Raw genomic sequence first — 23,716 nt, forward strand, 5'->3', positions numbered from 1 at the left:
GATTTCTGCTTTCTTAATAATCTCTCCTTTTGATTCTACCAAGTGTTGGAACCTCACTTAGAGACAGTTGAACCACAAGTGATAATTTCTACTCTTCTTTAGCAAAGAGAATTCAGCACTCAGTGAACCAATGATTTAGCAATGTTCCTGGAGGTGAATTTTAATAATGCATAGATCTTTCTATCAATGTCTCCTGCTTGATAATTGGTTCACATTTACCAGTTTATGTGGGGGTGATAATTCGATTTTCACAAATGTATTCTGTTAATTGAAAGGTTTCCTTCTTCAGACAGCACGTTTTTGGTTTACTCTAGCCAGAAACCTCAACATTTTTTGGTAGAACCTTTTAAAATCTCTCTCTCAGTCTGTGGCATGTTTTTGCAAACAGGTATGGGTCCTATGTACCCATCACTAATTGTGAGTCTTTGATCTCTCTACCAAAGTGGGACGTATTTACAAAAATCTAAGCTAAACTTATACAGTACTTTGTTGGGACATTCATTTAGGGGGCCCTTACATTCAGCTAACTGCATTTTACGCAATACAGTTACCTTTTATACCTTGCCAACCTGGGGATATCACCTGTTAATTATCTACCTGTTGCAGTTTACTTGGTAACAATGTGGTACAATGTAGGTCAACTTATGCAAGACTATCTGGTCTTTCCACCACGTATTAATCATCTATTTTTCTGTTGCTCTCGTAATTCTTGAATTGAATGTAGGCTGGAATAAATGTAGGCTGGAATAAATGTATGTAACGTGGGCTATAATGTGTCTCAATGTTGCAGTAGTGATGACAATCATATTTTTCCAGGATCGAAAAGACATTCAAGAACTTGAGACATCAAAAACGACACACTTGACAGTGAACATTGTAATCTAGAATTGCACGTCAATTTGACTTTTATTTTCTAAGCGAAGGATTTAGTGGTGGTGTCCACTACCACTCCCTCAAGGACCATAATTTTTTTTAGACTTTACATATTAAATTCTTCAGTACAATTGCAGCACCCCTGTGAACTGGTTTTAAATTTCTTTGTACAATTGCAGTGAGAACTTCTAAATCTTGCGAGAATTTTAAATAAGGTTTTACATGTAGGCCAATTACAGATGTGCAAAAAATCTACCTTGTCCAATTTCCAATGATTAAATAGTTCTAAAACTTTTTTAAGGTTACAAATAATGTGTTCATGAAATTTCAGTCTAAAAATTCTGGGATAAGCCCCAAGCAATGTAAAGTACAAGGTACGTAACTTTTTTGTATGAAGTCTTGGATAATTCAAGTTAATTCCAAACTAGTTTCATAACATTCTTCAGCGACAGAGGCCTCTTCAGTCTGTCAACTAACCCTTCTCCAAGATTTTCTAATCTTTCCAATGGCCTCTATTTGAACACCTTTTCACTGATGCTTATATGAGTCGTCGACTTACAGCGGCTTTGAAAAATCCCGATATCAAATGGTTATTTACACTCTAAAAATATATCGGAAATACCATTTCTCTAGACTTGGTTGCAACTGGCAACTCTCTCAGGGAACTTAAGGGGTCTTCTTGCATAAATCAACTGCACGTTGCTTATCAAATGAATAATCTTAATGACATTTTCCGAAAAGGTGTCTCCATTTCAATTCCTTACTGGCTGGCTGAAATTCATCATACCAAAGACATGCTTTACAATTTGTCACATAGCCACTTAAATTTAATTTCATTTTTCTATGGGTTCAGTTTGTTTCATTATTAAAATCCTTAACCCCTGCAAGCACTTCTAAATGCTTTCAATTTCACCAAAAATCTCCCTACCTGAAGCAACCGACTCGATCTTTGCTCGGCGACAGGGTTTCAAAGAAAGAGATCCATTTTTCCATTTTTATTATCCATTTCTTCTATGGGTTTGAAATCACTTTCATTATGATCTAATGGTTTTTCTTACAATCCATTGTGGGCAAAAATCTCCCTATTTCCAAAATAAAATTCTTCCAAGATTTAAAACGACGAATGCTCGTGGTAATTCATTGGGAAGGTTGCTCACGCCCAAACGATCCAAATGAATAAGACAGCCACATTCATGAGAAAATTATAATACTGTATTAATATACATCCAGTACAAACGATACTGGTTAATATTAACAGTTGGCTATAATGATAATACAAAAAAAAAAAAGGTAAGATATATAATCATCCTTACACTCCGGAAACAATGATTTACAATTGCCTGAAAGCGAAAAGAGGGGGGACAGAGGACAAAGTCATCAACAGAAAATGCTTTCCTAAACGGAGGAGAGAAGTCACGTAGCGCACGGGGCCACTAGCGTGCCTCATGCGCGCTAAAGCAGTTATTGGGCGGACAGGCATGCAACTTCCTCTCGTGTTACAATCCGGGCACGCGCACCGGTACGCGTACGTGCGCCTCGACGATGCAGAATGAGCGCACGCCTTCCCACCGACGCTTCAGACTTACAAACCAGTGTCCTGTCGAGACTGAGAAAGAGACAGACTCACTACACCGAGAATGTTCCCTGTTACACGAGAATTTTTTCCTTTTTTCATACAGCCATCCCATGCATTCAACAAAAAGAAAACAGATAAGTAAGTGCTACCCAAACAAGAGAAGAGGAAAAAAAAAAAAAAAAAAAAAGACAGAAAAAAAAAAGGGAGACCCAATTCCACGTTCAATTTGCACCAGATATAAGAATACATTTGGACAGAGACGCAGTGGTAGGTCAGCCGATGTGGTGAGGTTTTTTTTTCAAAATACAGGCGACGTCGAGTCAAGATCCCCCCAAAAGGGCAAAAAAACCTCCGTGGCGAAGTGGACACTAATGAGTCTCGAAAACCAGATTTCACAACTAAAACACTATTTACCATATTTGAGCTGCAAGAGGGACTCCATCACCACCACGGCAGCTCTCCGGAGTGTCCGACCCCGTCTTCGAAGATGACCAAAAACTGACCGAGGTCGTTATTCTCTCGTAGGACGAGCCTACTGGGTTTGTTTGAGGGGGGGGTGTGAAAGGGGCTGCGTGGAATCCCGAACTACCACTGCGACTCCTGTCGTCTGAAAAGTTAAGCCTTTTCGAGGAGTGCTGGCTTCGGACGAAGCTGGCATTACCACCTCCTCTGCCTCTTTTACTTGTTTTTTTTTTTTTTTTACAGGACTCTACGGCAAAACGGGCATTTGTACATGAACCTAGCAAGGAGGCTCTCTACACTATACAGAGGCTGCTCCTGAACTTATAATCTTTGGGCCCTACAAGTTTATACAAGGACAGTCGTAAATGCTTATAGGTGATTAAATACCTTGACTATTTACACAACTGATATTTTTTAAATTCATTTCATTCACATATATATGCATATATGTATGGCATACATAAACACAATGTGTACGCATACATATATCCGTGTCTGTATACACACGTGGGTTGCATATAACGATACATTCATACACACACCAAATACACATAAAATGTACGTATCCTCGCATACACGATAGGTATATCTGACAATGTATGGCGCACGTATACGTTCTACACGCGCTGTGTGTATACCGACACAATTTCACACTGCATCGAGAAAAGTCAGACTTTTCACATAGAAGCATATATTTAACCAATTCACTGAAAATCACAGTTGCAACATTATCCCAACATATGTAACCGTAGAAAATAGATGGCTTTCAGACGCTAGAAAAAACTTCGCTCCATGTTCAACGACCACCTATTGAGGTTGCAATCAAGTTTGACCTGCGGCCCCCACGAAAACTCGGCTGAAATGAAAACTATGTGGCTGACTCCCGGGCCTGCAATAATACACGTACAGCTACAGGTTTCAAATGTGTATGAATACTTCATGATAAAGACGTGTCTGAATAAATGCAGGCAATATGCCTGTTATGTTTTGCCCTGAATGGTTTCAAGCGCGTATCCTAGTGTGCAGAAGGTCAAGGACAACAGTTATGCACCCAGAGGATTTCAAAAATAAAAAATGTCAGATAGATCTTTGATTACTGCAATGTCCGTAATGACGCAAGCATAAAACTGAAACATGAACTTAAAAACGAATTCTCACTTCTTCCAAGTTACTTGAAAGAGATGTTGGGTTGAACTGACGCTGGAACGAACAAGAGAAACGCCTTCGGAAGGAAAAAAAAAACAACAGTGCTGGTGTGAGAATGTGAAGTGTCAGTCTGTGTGTTCGAACTCGAATCGTTGAAGCAACTAAATATATCTAAAAGAATTTTTTCATCAAGAGATGCTGGCCAACCCATTATCCACAGAATAATCTTCTATTGCTGTAATAACTTATAAGTCTATCCTTAAGAAGAGCATAAATAAATAGGATAAATGAAGGCCAACCAATTAGATTACAATATTTTGGCTTTCACCAAACCTAAGAAATACTGCTAGATTTCTATTTCTTCTTGTTCTTCTGGTTAGCTGCTCCTCGCGGCGGCGTCACGGGACGGCCAGTGTTCAAGCCACCGTAGGGGAACTTCTTTTTGTCCGCCGGCTGCCAAGAGACAAAGCATCACGTTATACGAGAGACAAGACTTCAAGTTATACGAAGGCCTGACAATGTTGGTGATTAAAGATTGCAGTATTCTAGTTCTCAAATGCATCAAGTTGAGAGAAAGAACAAAATATTCCCCAATGTACTGAATGAAATCTAAAATTTAGGGACCTATGGGGTTGTTCAATGCTGAAAGGGAAGAAGTTTTAAAGGTGTATCAGGAGGACAGCCTCGCACTACGAGAGAGAGAAATAGACAGACAAAGATATAGAACAGAATATAGACCATCTAGAACGCTCACCTTAAGTATCTGGAAAGAGCACATGAGTGTTTCATCCACGGACATCATGGCGCCAGCGTTGTCGAACTCACCGCAGTAGTTTGGAGCCGAGAAAAGTGTCACTAACTGTCTCTTCGCAAAGAACTCGTATCCATCTTCAACGACCTACGGACAGTTCAAGCAGGCATTAGAATGAGGCATTAATACTTCACAAAAATGATAGATTGCCAACTGACTTGCTGAGATGCATCTTCAGTTGCAATATCAATGTTTTCATCAGTTCAAAACTGGCATATATGGGGCTATTTCCTAAAAAGGGAAGACAGCAAATTTCCCTGCAACTTTTACAAACAAGGACAAGTTTAGCCCACGGCATATAACCAACTGGTGGCTTTGGGGACAAGACTGCCACTAAGCTGAACTTCAAACACCTTTCCTATTATAAATGGTAAAAAAAAAATTGGTGAAAGACACCAATCCCAAACTCTAACAAACTAGTACTTGCTCACCAAAAAGGAAAAGTCGACATAAAAATGTTTATAACGATGACTGCTTACAAGTAATTCAGAAAGGGGCTGCACAAGAACCATAATATAAAACATTCACAGTAACCCTTCAGTCAACCTAAGTGAGCTGTAAATGAAATTACTAAAATCATTCACATACAACCACCCAAATAAGGTAATGAATTTACAGAGGTCCCAAATATTCTTTCGAAAGTAAATAAAAAATGCATTGTATTCATTAGCTTTGACATAACCACAAAACTTCCCAGACTTCTCATCCCAACTCAACCAGCCAACTTAGCTTTCTCCCATAACTCACCAATATTATAAAACTTATGACTATGCAAATTTTCACATTTTTACAACTGCCTCTTTTTTTTTTTTTTTTTTTTTTTTGCACTTGGTCATATAACTTCTACCTGTAACTGTGCTTCTTTCTAACTTACTCCTCATTCATTTTAGTTCTCTAGACATTTCTCTGTACCAAATTCTCCACTGTGCGTTACGCTACAAACCTGTCGATATTCTCACAACTGGGTTGCAGAAATGAGGGGGTCTGAAAATGGTTTGAAGCTTACCACCCGTCACAGAACATAACCGAGTCCCTCTCGCTCAGTATTCGCTAAGAGTAACTCGAATAACGCATACAAAATTTACCAGCATACAAACCAAAGTACACAATCGTTTACAAGTACAAAATCTCACCTGATGGGCTCGACAAATAAGGTCGAAATCATGCTTGTGTAAAAACTTTGCAACAACTTCTGCTCCAAAGGTGAATGAGACACCTCTGTCATTCTCACCCCATCCCATGGTGTCCTGGAGAGGAAGACAGGAATCTTTCGTTAACTCGAGGTCTTACGTAATTTAGAAATGTTAACACTTAAATGAGTACACTTACATACGTATTACAACACTGATTTATGAGAGTACAAGTTCAAACCTAATTATTTCATGAACACATTCGATAAACAGCAACTTTTCCTAACCACTTCAAAGTAGATGAAGCCATATATATATATATATAGTACAAAAACATACTTCATAAAACAATTGCAAATATAACTTTCATATAAACACGTGTCATACAAGCTAATTTTATGATAAAAGACTTACTGCATGAATAAAGTCAACTTTCTTCAAGAGCCAAATAATCTGTAACCCCAAACACCAAGAGTACTCAATGGGCCTTTTATCAACCCCACTACAAACGGCAAATCCCTCCTCGACTCCGGTTACGTACCTTATCAGGATCTGACCACAAGAGATCGCAGAGGAGACCCTGGTCAGGAACGTCAGTTGGTCTCATGATGCGACGGATCTGCTCCATGCTTTGTAAGTCAGGGCTCAACCCTCCGTGACAACAGAAGATCTTTTCGTCGACAATTGCGGCCACGGGTAAACAGTTGAAACAGTCTGTGAAGGTCTTCCACAATTTGATGTTATACCGTCGTTTGCCTGGAAGAAGGGTATCGGTCATAGCTCTGCTTCTTACTACGGCTAAACGTCTTGCAAAGCCTTTTACTATTGGGGGCAGTCCCCGGCCGAGCGCTGCTAAACGAAAATCGGTGATGATAGCGCGGAAAACCCGGCTTAACGGCGCCGTTAACCGGAGGTCGGCGCCAAATCCCTGCTTAACGACTGCCGTTAACCAGAGATCGGCACTGAAACCTCCACTTAACGGCACCGTTAACGACGTCTCTGGCCAGGCACCGTAACACCGAAACGCCATTAACACATGCCACCGATTAGCGGGGACTGCCTGTATCTTCCCATACCACAATAAGGACATTTTAAGGCTTTTGTTCAAGGTACTTTTAACGTCATGCTTGGTGGGAGTAATGAAAGTTTAGGAAGCAAATGATTGCCTCTACCTTAGAAGCCTAATGTCCCAGTCTCTCATCCAGGAATTGTATTCAATGTCCACTCAATGTCTACTAATGCTGCTAGTTTACCTTTGGTTTAGGAAATCACAATGTTGTTGCAAAATTTGAATAACTCAAATGAAAAACCAAAAACTAAGAAAATAAAACAATCAAGATAGAAACTTCACGGATTTTAGAGATATCTTGCTCATTTAGCAGCTTATGAAACAGACTATGCATGGACTAAATCATCACTTACAAGCATAAAGGAAAGTAGAAATTCTAGCATGAAACAAAGTACTAATTCCAAGGTTTATATAAAAACTTATTTTCTTTCACATGAAAACTCATTCTCGACCTACAAACCTACTTGACACTTTTAAACATGTACATTACATTCTCAGAGGCGAAAACGCATAAACAAAACACACTGACAGACTGTCAACGAATTGTGAAAAAACAAAGAGTTCGATAGCCACCACAAATCTCTTCACAACTTGGACTTTCAGGGAGTCTAGAAATATCATTCACAGCAAATACAGACACCAACCTAATTACGAGTTACATTAAGGACAGCTGTTTGTTGTCGCGTTGTTTGTAAGTCGGTTACTGTGTTCCTCACGCCTATTTTATGAGGACAGAATGACAAAAGTCAATAATGTACATTATTTCATCCCATAACACAATTCACTGTACATAAAGTACTGTATTTTACAGGAGTGCAGACCATAATTTGAAGTCACAGGTGACAAAGGGGAGTGCTCTGAACATAACTTTAATCTGCGACAGCACTTGTCTGTACCTCTGAACGTTCGTAAGCAGGGTGGCGTCTGTACCTGAAAAAACCTGAGAGGACAACTCTCCTTATACTCACACTCATCGTAAAAGCCGTAGATTCTGTTGATGGAGGCACATTCATGGTTACCTCTGAGCAGGAAAAAGTTTTCTGGGTATTTTATCTTATAAGCTAGGAGGAGACATATGGTTTCGAGCGACTGTTTTCCACGGTCCACGTAGTCGCCCAGAAACAGGTAGTTGGACTCCGGCGGGAAGCCTCCGTACTCAAATAATCGGAGGAGGTCATAGTACTGTCCATGGATGTCACCTGAAAGAAAGGGGAAGACTTTTAGCGACGGACGAGAACTCGATCTTCAGTCAAGTCTAATTATGCTACACAGAAAGGTTAATTATTGTTAAGTTGAATTGGAATACCATACGGTAAAATTTAGGCCAGAGGCCAGGCATTGGGACCTATGAGGTCACTCAGTGCTGAAAGGGATACTTGATTAAAAGGGTTTTAAAGGTGTCATAGGATGAAAACCTTACAGTCGCACTATGAAACATTAAGAGGGTGCAAAGTCGGACGGAAGAAACATAACATGAACAAAATATTGAGGGGGGTTGCAGCCTAAGAACGGGACTGTTACGAACCTCAAATAACGCACAGAGTGTAACACACGAGGTTCACTGATGACATTAAACCCCCTTGGGAATTTAATCATCATAACTCCACAACAACATCTGTAAATTCTGTAAATCTTAAGAGAAATGCTGCTGAATGCACGCATGACAATGGCGGCCCCTCCAGCTGGCAGACCGCCAATCAGCTGACCTGCACAAATATACCATCTACCAACTTCCTAAAAACAGCAATTTTGCAAGCCTGCTCTGTACTTCATATCTTTGAAGGTCAAGGTATCAAAAAGGGCAAAGATGATCGTGTAGTCGTCTTGTAGAAGTTTGTGTATAAAGACTTGCTGTCAACATTTGCGATTACAAGAAAAATGGCTACTTTGAGGCATTGGAACCTTGCACTAAATTTTATATATAAAAAAAGGGAAAATTTAAATACTAATAAATATTGTATGAATTGTAAACCTCTTAATACCTATTGTGTATATATGCAAAAAGTATTTCAATGGTCAAGACAAGACTAAGATATAACTCTTGAAATTTGAATTGGTTGTTAAATAGAGTAAGTTTGAAGCAATAATGTTTTTGAAATACAGCCATCTAATGTTGGACCTTAGTTTCAAGGTGACAAGTTAGTGAGCTGCTATTTTTTTTTGCAGTCATCTTGCAACAACAGAGAAATGACTCCATAATAAATTTAGATAGTCCCTTTGCAAGAAAAGTTATTTTAATATAGTGCAACGACCCTTATCCACTATTTCAACCAGTGGCTCCCATTAAAAATAAAATTTTGCTTGCAAAAAGTAAAGTTTAAAAGCCCCTTGCAATGTGTATAGTGTCTCTTTTAACCTTTCCCAGGGGGCAAAAGTGAATCAGATGTGCAACTATATTGGATAACTCACGACTGCCCTGATATAACATTCGACATTGTAAGCAATCAGGTTTTTTATACAGCTCACATCCCAAAAACAACTGAAGCCATACTATAACCTTAGTTACAGCCAATGGCATAAAATTCTCGCCACTCTGATAAAACAATGACATACATTACAGACATCTAGATAAGTTTTGGAAGCCTGCAATGAAAGCTACATAATTTGTGCAAGTCCAACGTTTCTACAAATGACCTGAAGTCTGGTTGAAATATGCACGATCAGTAACAGTCAATAAGTGGAAGAATCAAAGCCTCTAATGCTGCCATTTTCAACATTTTCGACCTACATGCATCGTTGCTGATTTCTGCACTTTCTGGATGATGTTTGAAGGATTCACGCAAAGCCTTGAAACCTTTCTGATATAACAAACACCTCAAATTGCAGAATTGCAGCTCTGCATTCAAGCTGACACTGAAAAGGATTCACAGTCAATCTTGGAACCCAGAAACATACAAAACAAAGGTGGGAATCAACAGAATACAATAAACTTCTGTGGGAATTAAGACCTTTTACGTCTAACATTTACAAGGAAAAACTTGTACGAGTATCACCAAAGATACCACACACTCCCGTAGGAATTAAAACCTCTTACATATACCACTTGCAAAAAAGCAAAAAACTTGTGAAAGTAACATCCTAAAAGGATGTGAAGATTAGGATGACATTTCCATAACCCAATTTAGATACCGAATAACAGCAGAGAGACATTTCCTGTGCAGGAAGCCCCTACGGCACCCCAACGTGACCGGCCGCGATAGATTTAAAGGCTCTGACATACGGTCGTAATTACTGTCTCTTAATTATGACAGGAAATGTTGGCTGTGGCCAGCTGATGGCTTCTTTTTTAAGCAGTCATCAACGCCATCGATAACCAGTGCAAAAAAATGACCTCCTCAGCTGCGCATATTAATAGACGTGGACAGTAGTAAGGGTACCATTGAACAACCATTTTGTATCAGTAGCACAATATCATGATACCAATGTGATTATTGTGCTCATTACAAAGATTTCATTATTTTTCAGTGTTCGATTATAAAGCAAATTTATGTGTACACCCTGACAGATGGTTAATCTATATGTATGCGTTAAGAAATTTGAATACTCTGCCATTATCAGGTGAAATTCAGATACCAAATTAACAAACATCATTTAGACCAGATCTCATAGACAAGAAAATCTTTTAGCTTTGCCCGATCATAATTCAGGAATTACAACTCGGCCAATAGCTGACTCTCACTGGTTCTGTTTGGCTTATTTTTTTGTAAACATCGCTATTTTTCTTGTAAGAAACTAAGTTTAGGTTGAAAATTGACTCACTTCTTTTTTTTTAAAGCACAACAGGGCACAGACTTAGATCAGTATATATAATTTAGGCCAAAGGCCGAGTGCTCGGACCTATGAGGTTATTCAGCGCTGAAAAGGAGAGTCAGATCTGAAAGGTGTACCAGGAGGAAAACCTCGCAGTTGCACCAAGAAAAAATTGTAAGAGAGGTCGGTAAGTCAGCAACTTTGCAACTGAAACGCACAAACGGAAACATCAAGCCTAAATCACTAATCATTCCTCGGCTCGAAACATCAAACAACAGAAAGGAGAAAACTTTTACACATCAGAAAAGCACTGAGGAAGCACATTCCTCCACCACTATCAAACTTTTCAAGGACACTTCATCTACCAAAGGGCAGTTAGTCACAGGTACATCTTAATGAAAACTTTAACGGCGCAAATCGTTGCCATTTTTCCTCTCTGAAAGAATCTATGATGGAGCAACCTCCAGTCTGGGAGTGCAGTTGTAAATGATCACGGTATTTTTAGCCTAGTTTAAGTTCTCACCGTGCTCGTTAGCTCATCACACCCACTTTGACCTAGATATTTTCATTGCAGTGCTTTACTCCATTCAATGCAAACTTCTGTGCTCCCATGAAGTGAAGAAACCAATCTTAAATCATAGGCTTTAGAATTCAAAATCGTCAGTATCTCATATCTAGAATTTCTTCTCAAGGTCACGTGCCATATTGATTCTTATAATCCTGACTTTATATAGAAGTTGTCTACATATCCAAAACAAAGATGATTATTAATTATGGTCAAGTCAGAAAGTATGAAAGCCAGGAATTGCTAGATTGTACTTGACGAGGTGTAATTACTCAAAGATTAATGAGAATCCAACAATTTGACAGCGAGATGAAGACAGTCCACACCACTCATTGGAAACTACCTGGAACGGAATGGAATATGGAATTTTGGCATAAGGCCAAGCGATGGGACCTGAAGTCATTCAGACCTGAAAAGAAAAATGAGAGTAGGGGGGTTTGAAAGGCGTAACAGGAGGTAAACCTCGCGGCTGCACTATGAAACAACTGTTAGGAAACTACCAAGAGGAATCTCGCAAGGCAAAGAGACCTTCGTGTAGGAATAAATTGCGACAACTTGACATATCGGAATACAGGGTAAATGTAGGCTTTCATGACAGACCAGCCCTGAACTGCCTATTTGTTGATCAAAATAATGGAGAATGCTACAACAGAGAGAAGGCGGGGAGGTGCGAAGAAGCTGTTGCGTGTGTAGATGGCCGAACGAAAAATCAACAAGGAAAATGAAAGCTTCAGTGGCTGGAGAACAGTGGAAAGACGACCCATGGGAAGGACCATGAAAAGCGGAAAACAGACCCGGGCCTGATACGAGTTAAAGCAGAGAGAGAAACTCTCGGAAAACCAGCATCAGCACGACCCTGACCAAATGGGAACGCAGGAGAAAGCGCAGATAAACGTAGGGTTCGCATCAAACCTTACGAAATAAGCTGGCAAAAAACCTTAATAACAATACATCCACCAGTTCAGCACTCACTTGAAAGTAATGGAGAGGTACTTTATGACCATACAGGGATGTCTCTAGTCAGGATTTTGTGCATTATTTTAGGCAGTTGTTGCTTGACTTATTTTCTGAATAATTCCCAATGTTTAACCAGTCAGTTTTCATATATCTCAAGCAAAATAAATTCTTCATTTTAGAGACAGAGTTTTGTGTATTTCACACGCAATTGAGCATTCAAGATATCAAATGAATAAGTATTTGACTGTGATGTACATGTGCTATAAATATTAACATTTATTGAGATTTTGAAACAGATTTTCAAACTTGACGTGGTAACCCTGAGGCTACATACTGCATAACCTTGAACTTTACTCTTCCCAATCACTAACGTAAATGAAAGTTCCTTCAGACCACTGTGATGCAAAATTTTCCTTGTCACCAGAGCCTTAAATAAAAAGTGATAAGGAAAATTCAACCAACCACAAACATGAGTGGGTTTAGGTATGCAAACTTTTAAACCCTCTACCTCACAAAACTCTTAACTTGACATTAAAAGAAGCACGGGAACATTAGCACAGACTGAGAAATATTCTACCAATACTACATACAGGCCTTTATAAAACATAACTACTGCACATCAAAGAACAAAACTGTTCGCGAGAACTTACCGCATATTTTAAGGGGAGCTTCTAACTCCAGAAGTATTGGCTGTGATAGGAAAATTTCTCGTGACTTCAGGCACAAGCCTCTGATTTCGTTCTCTGTCAGCTGAACATTTTTCCCTGGACGAGACCCCCTCACTGCAAGAGAGACAAGCATTCGTTAGAAGTGTTCGTTGGGAGGCGGGAGAGTCTTAACTTTCTAGATTGCTAAGTTACCCCCCTCACTGAAAGAGAAAGGCTTTCATTAGAGCAATGTTTATGTTACAAAATACAGAACAATGTTTATGTTACAAAAAATAGAACAACGTTTACGTCGCAAAACAGTTCAATCTTCCAGATTGCAAAATGACTCAAGTGTACCTATGGATTACGAAATTTAGGGACACGCCCTGGCACTGGGACCTATTTCGGTATAGTACCTACGAAGAGGATTTGGAATGGGGAAATGAGAACACCAAACGCCATACACTGGGATCTATGAGGTCACTCAACGCTGAAGGGAAAATTGAGAGAAAAGGAAGTTTTAAAAGTTGCAACAGGAAGGAAAATCTCGCAGTTGCACTACGAAGCAATTGCAAGGAATGTATGTGGAAAGTAAGATGGAAGAATGAGAGTCGGAACGGAGGTACAGCAAAAGGAATGGATCTATGAGATTATCATGAAGGGTACATACCTCAATTTGATTTACTAGAGTAATTAAGTTGAAAAAAACTGCAAAAAGGTTTTTTTACATTTACTATCAAACCATCACCATCTAGAAAACCAATTTCATGTTTTCCAAAGCTGTTTCCCCCGACAGGTTGGCTTCCAAGATAAAATAGAAGAAGTGCTTCTAACTGCCGAATCGTGGATGAACCCTGTGCGCAAACATTAAAAAACACTGGCCGTTTCATATGGCAATAAACAGAGTCATTCAACAACGCATAAAATGGATACCTTCACCAAAAACATTTAGCTTTCACATGCATATATTCGTCTTCTAGAGAGATTCTTCCAAACGCCACCAGGCTGTACTCCAACCTGCTTACACCATCCGCTAGATTCGACTTCCTTCATTATTCAAACAAAACATTAAAGAGAGACGTACCATTAAATGCCACGCTAATAATAACTTATCTATCGTTACTGGGATTTTGGTAATCACGCCTTTTTGCTAAGGATGTCCGTGTGTGTTATATAAACAGTATTGCCATTTTAAATCTAATCTCCATTATCTACGCATCAAAAATCGAGGGAATTTTTTACTTCATTCAACAGGAATTCTGTGGGTTTTGTATTAAAAAAATTACTGTGATTTTAATCATTTCATCTTGCTAAAATACATAACACATTAATGTTTAATGTTTAATTATCAAGACTTTGATTGTAAATGTTTATGAATTATAAAAAATTTTGACTTATAGTTTTTTTAGCATCTTGGAGTCAATCAACAACCACAGCACTCTTAAAACAAAGCGTGGTACTGAAAAATTCTGTGCCGCTGAACAAATTCAATCCTAGCCTGGCTAAAACGCATACAAATATCTTCTCGCAGGTTAAGGTACGACGGTCTGACCACTAAGTGAGCTGGAAACTTCTGTCGACTGCGAATGTTTTTCCCAAACTCATGCTGACTAGCAAAATGAATTATGAAAGATGCGTCTTCGATTGCCTGACGACATCCCCATCCAAATTCAATTCATGAAAGATGAATATTTAATTGCAAATTCAACCTAAACTCACTACAATCGCAAAACCCAACCTCCGCTTGAACCAGACTGCATTATACAACGTCCCCCCTCTATGCTACAAAGCAACTACAGCAATTATGCAAATACCATTTCCTAGACTACCATTGTCATGCGGGCCACGCCGTCAATTAATATGCAGCACGCTCCTGGTTACGCAACCACTCTTTGCCACTTCCTCAAGTTCTTGGTCATTCGGCTAAACCGCACGGGCGGGCAGCGGTCTACCTGTTAAGTAAAGGCAGGTCTAAGGTCGCAGGATGACGTCTGCAGTCCTGTTCAATCCCCGCTTAAGAGATAGATCCGTCTGGCGAGCATTTACCGTTTCTGAAAGTAACTGCGGTCGACACAACTTTACTCAAGATTCCACCTACAGAAGCTTTATTTAATATACATCTCTCTCCGATTTCCTTCAGAACTGGAGAGTTTGAGTTACTAAACACTGAGGCAGCAAAGTGACCGTCCCTTGTGCAACTGTCAAATCGAACTTTCTCCACAAATCTTCTCGTAGCACCAAGGCCAATTACTCAACCCAGGACTCCCTAAGAAGGTAACCCAACCGAGATATACGTAACCGACTCCCTATGCTGACTGCGCGGCATCAGCGGGCCGGGCACAACCAAACGCAAACGAACAAACGTCTCGTGTTACAAGGTACGCGAAAAACGATCCCTGTAGATGTACTTGTTGCAGTACTACTCATTTCAGACAGAGCTTACATAATGCTTCGTAGATATCGGGTACTGTACTTGTTTATTTTTGCCTCTTTATCGACTGGCAAATTTATCATGTTGTTTATCGTTTTGTATTTCCTGTATCTTCCAAGGAGTACTTTGATTATAGTTAAAGTATGAAATATGTTCGTTGCTATACTCTGCATGTTGGAATGCAGAATTTGGGCCAAGGGCCAACCACCGGGACCTTTGAGGTCATTCGGCGTTGTAGAGAGAAATTTCGAGTTTGAAAGTTTCAAAGGTGAAACAGGACAACCTTTTGCAGTTGCACTTTGAAACCGTTAGAAAATTAGACGGAAAAGGGACTCAAACGACGGGGAAAAAAGGCGGCTTCCATCTCAACACCAAAACCATCGCATACAATCCGAAACACACCTACAAAATCATCTCAAACATCGCAACATCTAACCATAATCGTCACCCCAGCCTCACGAAACGACAACTACCTGTCCTTTGTTCCCCAAAAGTACTCGACCTGAAATAGTCTGGCGTCCTTCCAAGGGAGACCTGCTTATAACCGAAATATTAAGGCTAAGGAGTTCAAACCTCGAGTATGTAGGCCCATAAAAAAAGCTAATCCGAGATGTACTGTGGACGAGTTTCTTAGTGCAAGCGATGCCCCACTTATAAGTAATTTGAATCTTTCAAGTGTTCGAGCGATGTGGGGTGCTGATTTTTTTCAAAAACCTGTTTGAAAAGTTGAAACTTTAAAATAAAATTCATTATAGGCCGTGACGACCAAAATTAAGGCCAGGAAAAGTGGTTTTGCAGCTAAACAAACTTAAATAGCTCATCAGTGTCATTCTTAATGTTAATGTTAATAATAATAATAATAATAATAATAATAATAATAATAATTCTACCACTGCAAAGAATGTGATTATATCTCTACTAAATATTTATAAAAAATAAAAAGTTAAAACTTCTCTAATCATAACCAAACAAACATTTACAGAACAATTTAAAATCTAAAAAAAAAAAAAAAAGAATATACCACAGCAGTATTTACAAACGAACAAACAAAACAAAACAAACAAGGTGCCATCATCGCTTGGGGCATGGGCATAAAAATACCTGTACACCCCTAAAACTTGGCACACGCACCCCCTTAGGGCCAAGCTCAGCTGGCATACCCCGCCCCTGCAGAGATATATGGCGGGCCGAAATAAAACTGGCGGTTCAAAAACATACACGTTTGTGCGTTTGTGTGTGCGTGGGAGGATTTGCGTGATTTGAGGGCGAAGAATGATTTACGGGCACTATGAGGGCGGGTAGAATTGTTTACGGTAAATGTTAGAGAGTGCGAATCGATGGTAACTATGGTATAAGAATGCGAAGGATTATTTTATGGGAACTTTATGGTTGCAAAAAATGACTTACAGTAAATGTGTAAAAAATGATTTATGGCAACAATAAGTGTAAAAAATACCTCACATTAACAGTAAGGCAGAAATTGAGTTACGGGAACTTTAAGTGCAAAAATTGAGTTACAATAACTATCAACACTTGCACATCTACCCTCCGGAGAAATCGTGTCACAGAACACTCTTTCAAAGTGGCCCCCCTCAAGCGGTACGTGCGCACGCCGACAACGTATGACAACTTGCAGAGCAAATGACCTGTCAGCAACCTACTGGGCCGCCCACCCCTATCGCCAAAACACGACAACCTTTTCAAGGTCGACGTCTCGGGGGGAGGAAAATAAAGCCTTTTTTTAGTCTCTGAGGAGAAAAACAACGCCGATTTCGAGACTTCGTCTCGTAAAAGGGAACTTGGTAACAAGGGTGGGAAACTAACCCCATATTTAGACTTCTCTCGTTAAAAGGATCTACGTCAGGGGCAGCATTTTGCCAAGAGCCAACAGGTGGAGGGATCTGCATTGACGGAGAGAGTGAGAAGCCATATCAGCGACGCACAGTACTTAGAAGTAATCTGGACGTGACCTTCACACACAGAGTTTCAGAGAAAGTACACGAGGAGTGACCGCACGTTACCGTACGTTCGTTAGCTCTGGCCTAAATTGGGAAACTGCGGTATCTGCAATCTTCGAAATCGAGATACAGCGCCTACTGGGCTCGTGAAACTCTAATGCACATTACTGCAGTTTCAGAATGATTCTTCAACGATTTATTTAGGGGGTCCAGTTTGCAGTATCTGCAAAATCGTTAGTAAGGCAGGGGAATATCTACCATTTTTCAGCAGTTTTGTATTTTTGCAGACACTGCAATCTTCCATTTTAGGGCCGAGCTGAATAATATAGTTTCGTTGAACCGGAATAGCACGAATTTTCGTGTATGACGGATGTCTCGAGATAATTGAGTAGATCTTTCATACAATGAAATCATCATTAGCATTTGTGTACGACAGACAGATTCAAATGAAGCTAGAAAATATGAGAGAGGAGAAGATAGGAATATCAATTGATAGACAACAAACCTTTTGAATACAAAAACGTAAAATGTGTAATTAATATTGCCTCTTCCCACAATCTGCATGAAAGACAAACTGCTAATTTAGGAGGAAAAAAGAGGAATAGACTAAGCATTCGAAAAACATTGAGATGATGGATCTTCGAAGCGAGTACCGCCAATTTTCAACGCCTTCAACGGTCAGCTGGAGAAAAATGAACGACTCAAACCTGCAGTACTAACTGAAGTATCCTACGAACTGATAAGGAGTCTGAACAGGCAGACAACGAATAATAAACGAGACGGTGAGATTAAACTAGATTATTGAAAAGGACTACTGCTTCTACTTAAATAAAACTACTCAAAAACACGAAACCTGACGACGACACGGTCAAGACAACGTCAGGGACGACCTCGGATGTCTTCACGAAAGCGAAATGACCCGACATAATAAATAAAACGAGACGAAACGATAAATTCATCTCAAAAGAGAAAGCGAATCACGTAGAGAGAAAAACGTACCACTTTAATCGGTAGTTCACGCCAAAATAAAAACTTAACCGCGAAAATAAACTACACTCGCTGTCAGCCTCGTTTGACAACACAGTCCCCCCATTTCCAACACTGCCTGTTGCGCTGCCACTGCTCGCGAAAGGCTATAAACTCACGTGTCATCCAAACATCGCGCTATTTGCATAATTTGATGCAATATGGTGAATGGCGCAACCAACTCGAGGTGCTTATGTAAAATTGTACCGTACGAGTCATGCCTTGGGGTCGGTTACTTATAAAAGCTAAATCGTTTTGACGGTTTATTTTTCTCATGATAAAAGATGTCATTGGTATTAAACTCATGTATACGTAGAGGTTTTTAAAAGGTGAAATGTCCGTTTTTATATTTTGTGACAATACGGCAAAAGAAAGTTGCGGTTGGACGTGCGATTTTAAAATCAAGGAGAATTGCGAGGTTAGATTGCAATAAACACATTGCAATAAATGCAATGTCAAAAAAAAATTAACAAATGTTTTAACATTTTTTACAACAAATCTGGGACCACTCCCTTGAACCCCAGAGTAAAAATTTACATAACGGCCCACTAAACCCTACAACCAGCCGAAATTACGTCGACAAAATCATTCTAACGCAGTTTATTAATAAAAGCAAAACAGTATCAATTAAATACTTTTAAAATATTTTTTAACCCTAAATATTCCTTCAGTACATTCAAATAACCATCCCACCAAATACGACAGAATCACGACGTCTACTCCAGACTGGTTGATATTATACACCACGGGGACATAATTTAGGGTGTCAGGAGGGGGAGTGGCCCGGGGGGAAGGGGGGAGTGGCCCGGGGTACACAATACAATATTCATTAGGTGTACAAGCTGACGCTGGGAGCGGGTAACCTGGATTAAACAGGAGGGGTACAGTGAGGTACAGACAGGTACAGAACAGCGACTGGACAGTAATCATTACTGATTAAGATGAATCGATGAAATCTTCGCCTATGTTTTTACAGTTTCGGTTACAGAAAAGATTAATACAAATTTTCAATTCAATCGATACCTTAATTCTGAAATACCAATGTGGAAATTGACACTGGAACAAATTGTACCAAAAGGAACGAAGTTCATACCTGTATTATACATGAACATATCTAAATTGTACATAATGAACAAAATGTACTAATATCTATAAAGATTTAAACACTGTATTTAGAGATGTGAATTTTTTCCCATCGATTTAACTCAAACATCGCTGTCAAAACTGTACCCTAAGCTAGGTTAGGGGGTTGAGGAAACGTCGCCAAGCGTCCTAGGTCAGGTTAGGGTGCGGAGAAGCGTCCTGTACGACTGTATTTAATAAATGAGGCCGACGAGATTCAAATATTTTCGGGATTTGAACATTTTCTCTCGATTTCATACAAACGTCTTTGTAAAAACCGCACCCTAAGGTAAGTTAGGGACCCTGGGGGCGCCTAGCCAACTGTCCTACATTAGCTTAGGCCGCGTAGAAGCGTCCCGGCATTACACTCTATAAAGATTCGGCAGCGTTAAGGCGTGCAACCGTAGGCCTTATCTTCCTTGCCCCATTTTTCTTTATCGACTGAGTGGGACACTTTAAAAGGGCTTATCTTATCTCGCGATTTATCCCTTCCTAACCCTTCCTGTGTGAACGGTAAATTCCTTCGGGGAATTTTCCACTGGTCTACTTCGACAACCCGGCCGGAAATTTCATACTCTAATAAACAGCCGTATGAGAATGTACGCTCGATACCGAACGGCATAGATTAGGTCTCGCAGAGCTTTTAAAACATTTAACAAAAGAAATATGAACAAAAAAGTAACAAAGGCCTAACCCATTCCTGAAAAACCGAATCGCAACGTCTTCGTAGGGCTGAGCAAACGGCCGCATAGGCTGGGCTGGGATTAAAAAGGTCTGGCATAGCCTAGCCTACCCACAAAAGGGATTTTCGACGAGACGCGACCTTCCTCAATAGTTTCGCTGGCGTTTCAAATCTTCTGGCCAAAGGTGCTTGTTCTGAACTCGACCGATTTCATTTAGCCTGAACGAACAGGAAAAAATTCGGCTTAGCGGATTTCGGGGAAAAATTCGGCACGAAAATCGTCACGGACTCGAAAATGCTCGAGAAAACCATAAAATATTTTAACGACACAAAACCATAAATAGAACCGGCCGTATGGCAACGACCATTTAAAACAAAGACGAACAGCCTAGCCTAACCTATCTCAATATCGGCAAATTCCAGATACATTCCAATAAAAACTTCGCATTAAGGCACGTTAGGACGCCTGGGAGCACGGCATATAACCCCTTTCATCGAATTCATTTGGGCCCGGGCCGAAAGAACGCCGACCGATTTATCGCGATACATACAAAAGAAAGTCGAAAGCAGACGGGTCCTTGACCTTTAAAAATGCATAATTGGCTCCTTTGGGGCATAAATGGGCATACGGGAAACAAAAGTCGCTACTTTCAATTTATTCCTTTGTTTAATTACTTAACGAAAGTTACCGAGGCGTCGGATCTGAAAGATTTCAAAACGACTCAAGCCTGGGGTCTAAAAGGTCAGAAACTGCGTAAAAAGCTCGTCTATAGTGTATATAGGCATACCTATACCCCTATAGATAATTAATTTCAAATTTAATTTCAATTTCTTTGTTTCGTTAATCAATCTATAAGTTATTTCGTTTCTCAACGCCCAACCTCGGAATTTCGACACCAGGGCGTCAGGACCCTCGCCTAGGGTGTTTATATAGATCTATATAACATAGCGGTGGGTCCATAGGAATTTAATTTGAAATTTTCAAGTCGTTCTTTTGTTTTTCACTCGACCGTCGAAATTGCGACGCCAAGGTATTAAGGCCTGGGTTAAGCAGATTTATTATATATATATATTTTATATAGATATAGGGTTAAAATAGTCCTGCTTCATAAATTACCTATAAAAATTATCTATAAATTGGCTTAATTCATAAATGACTTATAGAAATGATCTATAAATTGGCCCACTTCATAAATTACTTATAGATATCTATAAATTGGCCTACTACATATTTTTTACTTATAGAAATGATCTATAAATTGTCCTACATCATATTTTACTTATAGAAATTATCTATAAATTGTCCTACTTCATAATTTACTTATAGAAACGATCTATAAATTGTCCTACTTCATAAATTACTTATAGAAACGATCTATAAATTGTCCTACTTTACAAATTACTTATAGAAACGATCTATAAATTGTCCTAGTACATAAATCACTTATAGAAATGACCTATAAATATGCCCGCTTGCTAAACTACCTATAAAAATTACCTATAAATTGGCTATTTTATAGATGACTTATAGAAACATGTCGAAAAGTATATAGGACCGATTGCAGGCGCCTTAAGATTGCCGAATCCGGAAGTGGTACCAAGATCACTTAGAATTTGGCAAGAACCGACCCTCTCTCTCTCTCTCTCTCTCTCTCTCTCTCTCTCTCTCTCTCTCTCTCTCTCTCTCTCACTTTTAATCTTTTTCTCTTTCTCTTTTTCTCTCACTTTCTCACGTAACATCGGAGTGCCTTTGTTAATAGATTACAACACGGAGAGAGAGAGAGAGAGAGAGAGAGAGAGAGAGAGAGAGAGAGAGAGAGAGAGAGAGAGAGAGAGAGAGAGAGAGAGAGAGCTCTTACTCTTTCTCTTTCTCTCTCTCTCTCTCTCTCACTTTAATTAAAGCAAAAACACCGAAAAGATCTTTCGTTATAAGAGAAGGGGAAAGAGAGAGAGAGAGCGGGGGGGTTCGTGAGTGAGGGGGTGAGTGTACGAGGGGGCGGGAGGGGCGCCGGACCCCACAATAAATTAATATATATATTTTTCACGCCACACAAGACAAAATGGCGGCCGAAACAAAGTCGGAAAGTCGAAAAACACTTGAAAATAAGGGACGAGGCTTCGTCCTTCCTCCTCCATACTTTCACCCTCGGCCACTGAGCGAAAATGGGCGTCTGGGAAATCTCCCTCCTTAAATCGCCCTGGGGTTTGAATCCCGGGGGGATTTAGCCCCCCGGGGTTGTTCAGCAATCACCCCCGATGATTAATCTATATTCTTGTATACTCGGATCCCCCGGGGGGGCGCCGGAAATGGGATTAATCCCACGAAATAAACATCGTAGTTCGGTCTTCATCATGGAGGATTGGAGGGCCCGGGGGTCCCCGGGGGTAGGGGATCGGTAGGGTACGGTCCCCCCGGGGGAGGAGGGAAGGGCCCGGGTGGCCCCCCTCCCCCCTCCCCGACTGAAAATCAACAACGTCCCCGCCGAGCGAATTCGCCCCTGTGAAAAGTTCCTGGCCTTTACCTTCCAATAATCTGGCGATGATGCTGTCGATGTTGAGCTTGTCCGTCTCCGCCATAATAAGCGAGGGTCACAGATTGCGTCGCGACGCCGAAATCCTCCGAAGGACGAGCGGGAGAGCAGATGAACGCGGATTAATGTCGCACTACGTTTCGCGTCCCCCTTCCCCACTAGCAACACGACTCTTCAAGATGGCAGCAGCGGCGCTGTGTAACCGACGTCTTTTCTCCCCGCTGCGAATTTCCGAATTATTGGCATGGGCGGGCGGGCGGGTTCTCCCGCCCGTTAATTCCCGTCAGAATATTATCGGGAATCGACGGGAATCGTTGCCGTCCGCCGGTAGACGGGAATAGCGATTTGACGGGTGTTTCGATGCGTGGTTGGCTTCGTGGGTGGTGTTTGTTGGCCGTTAAAACGTTCAGTCGTGCACAAACTCAATCTAACAAACTCCCAAACCCTAAAAGAAACTTCGAACAAACAATTCCGACCAACGTAAACAAACGCACAAACGACAAACAATCGCAAAAATCGATTAAAGTCGTCGCCGACGACGAATCGAACACATTGCACCAAACATTTGTAAGGTACTCTTCCTACATACGACTAGCTCACTCACCTATGGCCACGGCTTCGACGAACGAAGAATAAATAAAAAAATGAAATAAATAAGAATAAACGGATAAGTAAATAAGTAAACAAGGAAATAAACAATAAATGAACAACTACGGTATTTAAGAAACTTTAAAGTAGACATTAAATGTATTTGGGTGTATTTAAGTAACTTTATTTTACGAGGCGCGAAACTGTGATTATATTATTATTATTATATTAAAAATAATATTTTCAGAATTTACTTTTCAATACTTTAATATAAAAATAATTTTCTATATAAAAATTAATACCTCTCTCTCTCTCTCTCTCTCTCTCTCTCTCTCTCTCTCTCTCTCTCTCTCTCTCTCTCTCTCTCTCTCTCTCTCTCTCAGGTGTACCGG

General features: G+C 40.1%; 1 protein-coding gene across 1 annotated transcript; it reads right to left on the reverse strand.

Moving 5' to 3' along the window:
- Positions 1–1,855: 1,855 nt before the first annotated feature.
- On the reverse strand, positions 1,856–23,168 carry LOC136856281 (serine/threonine-protein phosphatase PP1-gamma catalytic subunit B). The gene is made up of 7 exons (XM_067133990.1): positions 22,728–23,168; positions 12,990–13,121; positions 8,036–8,266; positions 6,540–6,754; positions 6,002–6,115; positions 4,812–4,955; positions 1,856–4,510 (listed from the first exon to the last, which is right to left on the reverse strand). The coding sequence occupies exons 1-7, from the start codon at positions 22,780–22,782 to the stop codon at positions 4,412–4,414; spliced, it is 990 nt and encodes a 329-aa protein (XP_066990091.1). The 5' UTR covers positions 22,783–23,168; the 3' UTR covers positions 1,856–4,411.
- Between the last annotated feature and the right edge of the window lie 548 nt (positions 23,169–23,716).

The sequence above is a fragment of the Macrobrachium rosenbergii genome, chromosome 35, assembly GCF_040412425.1.
Source record: "Macrobrachium rosenbergii isolate ZJJX-2024 chromosome 35, ASM4041242v1, whole genome shotgun sequence".
NCBI classification, from domain to species: Eukaryota; Metazoa; Arthropoda; class Malacostraca; order Decapoda; family Palaemonidae; genus Macrobrachium; species Macrobrachium rosenbergii.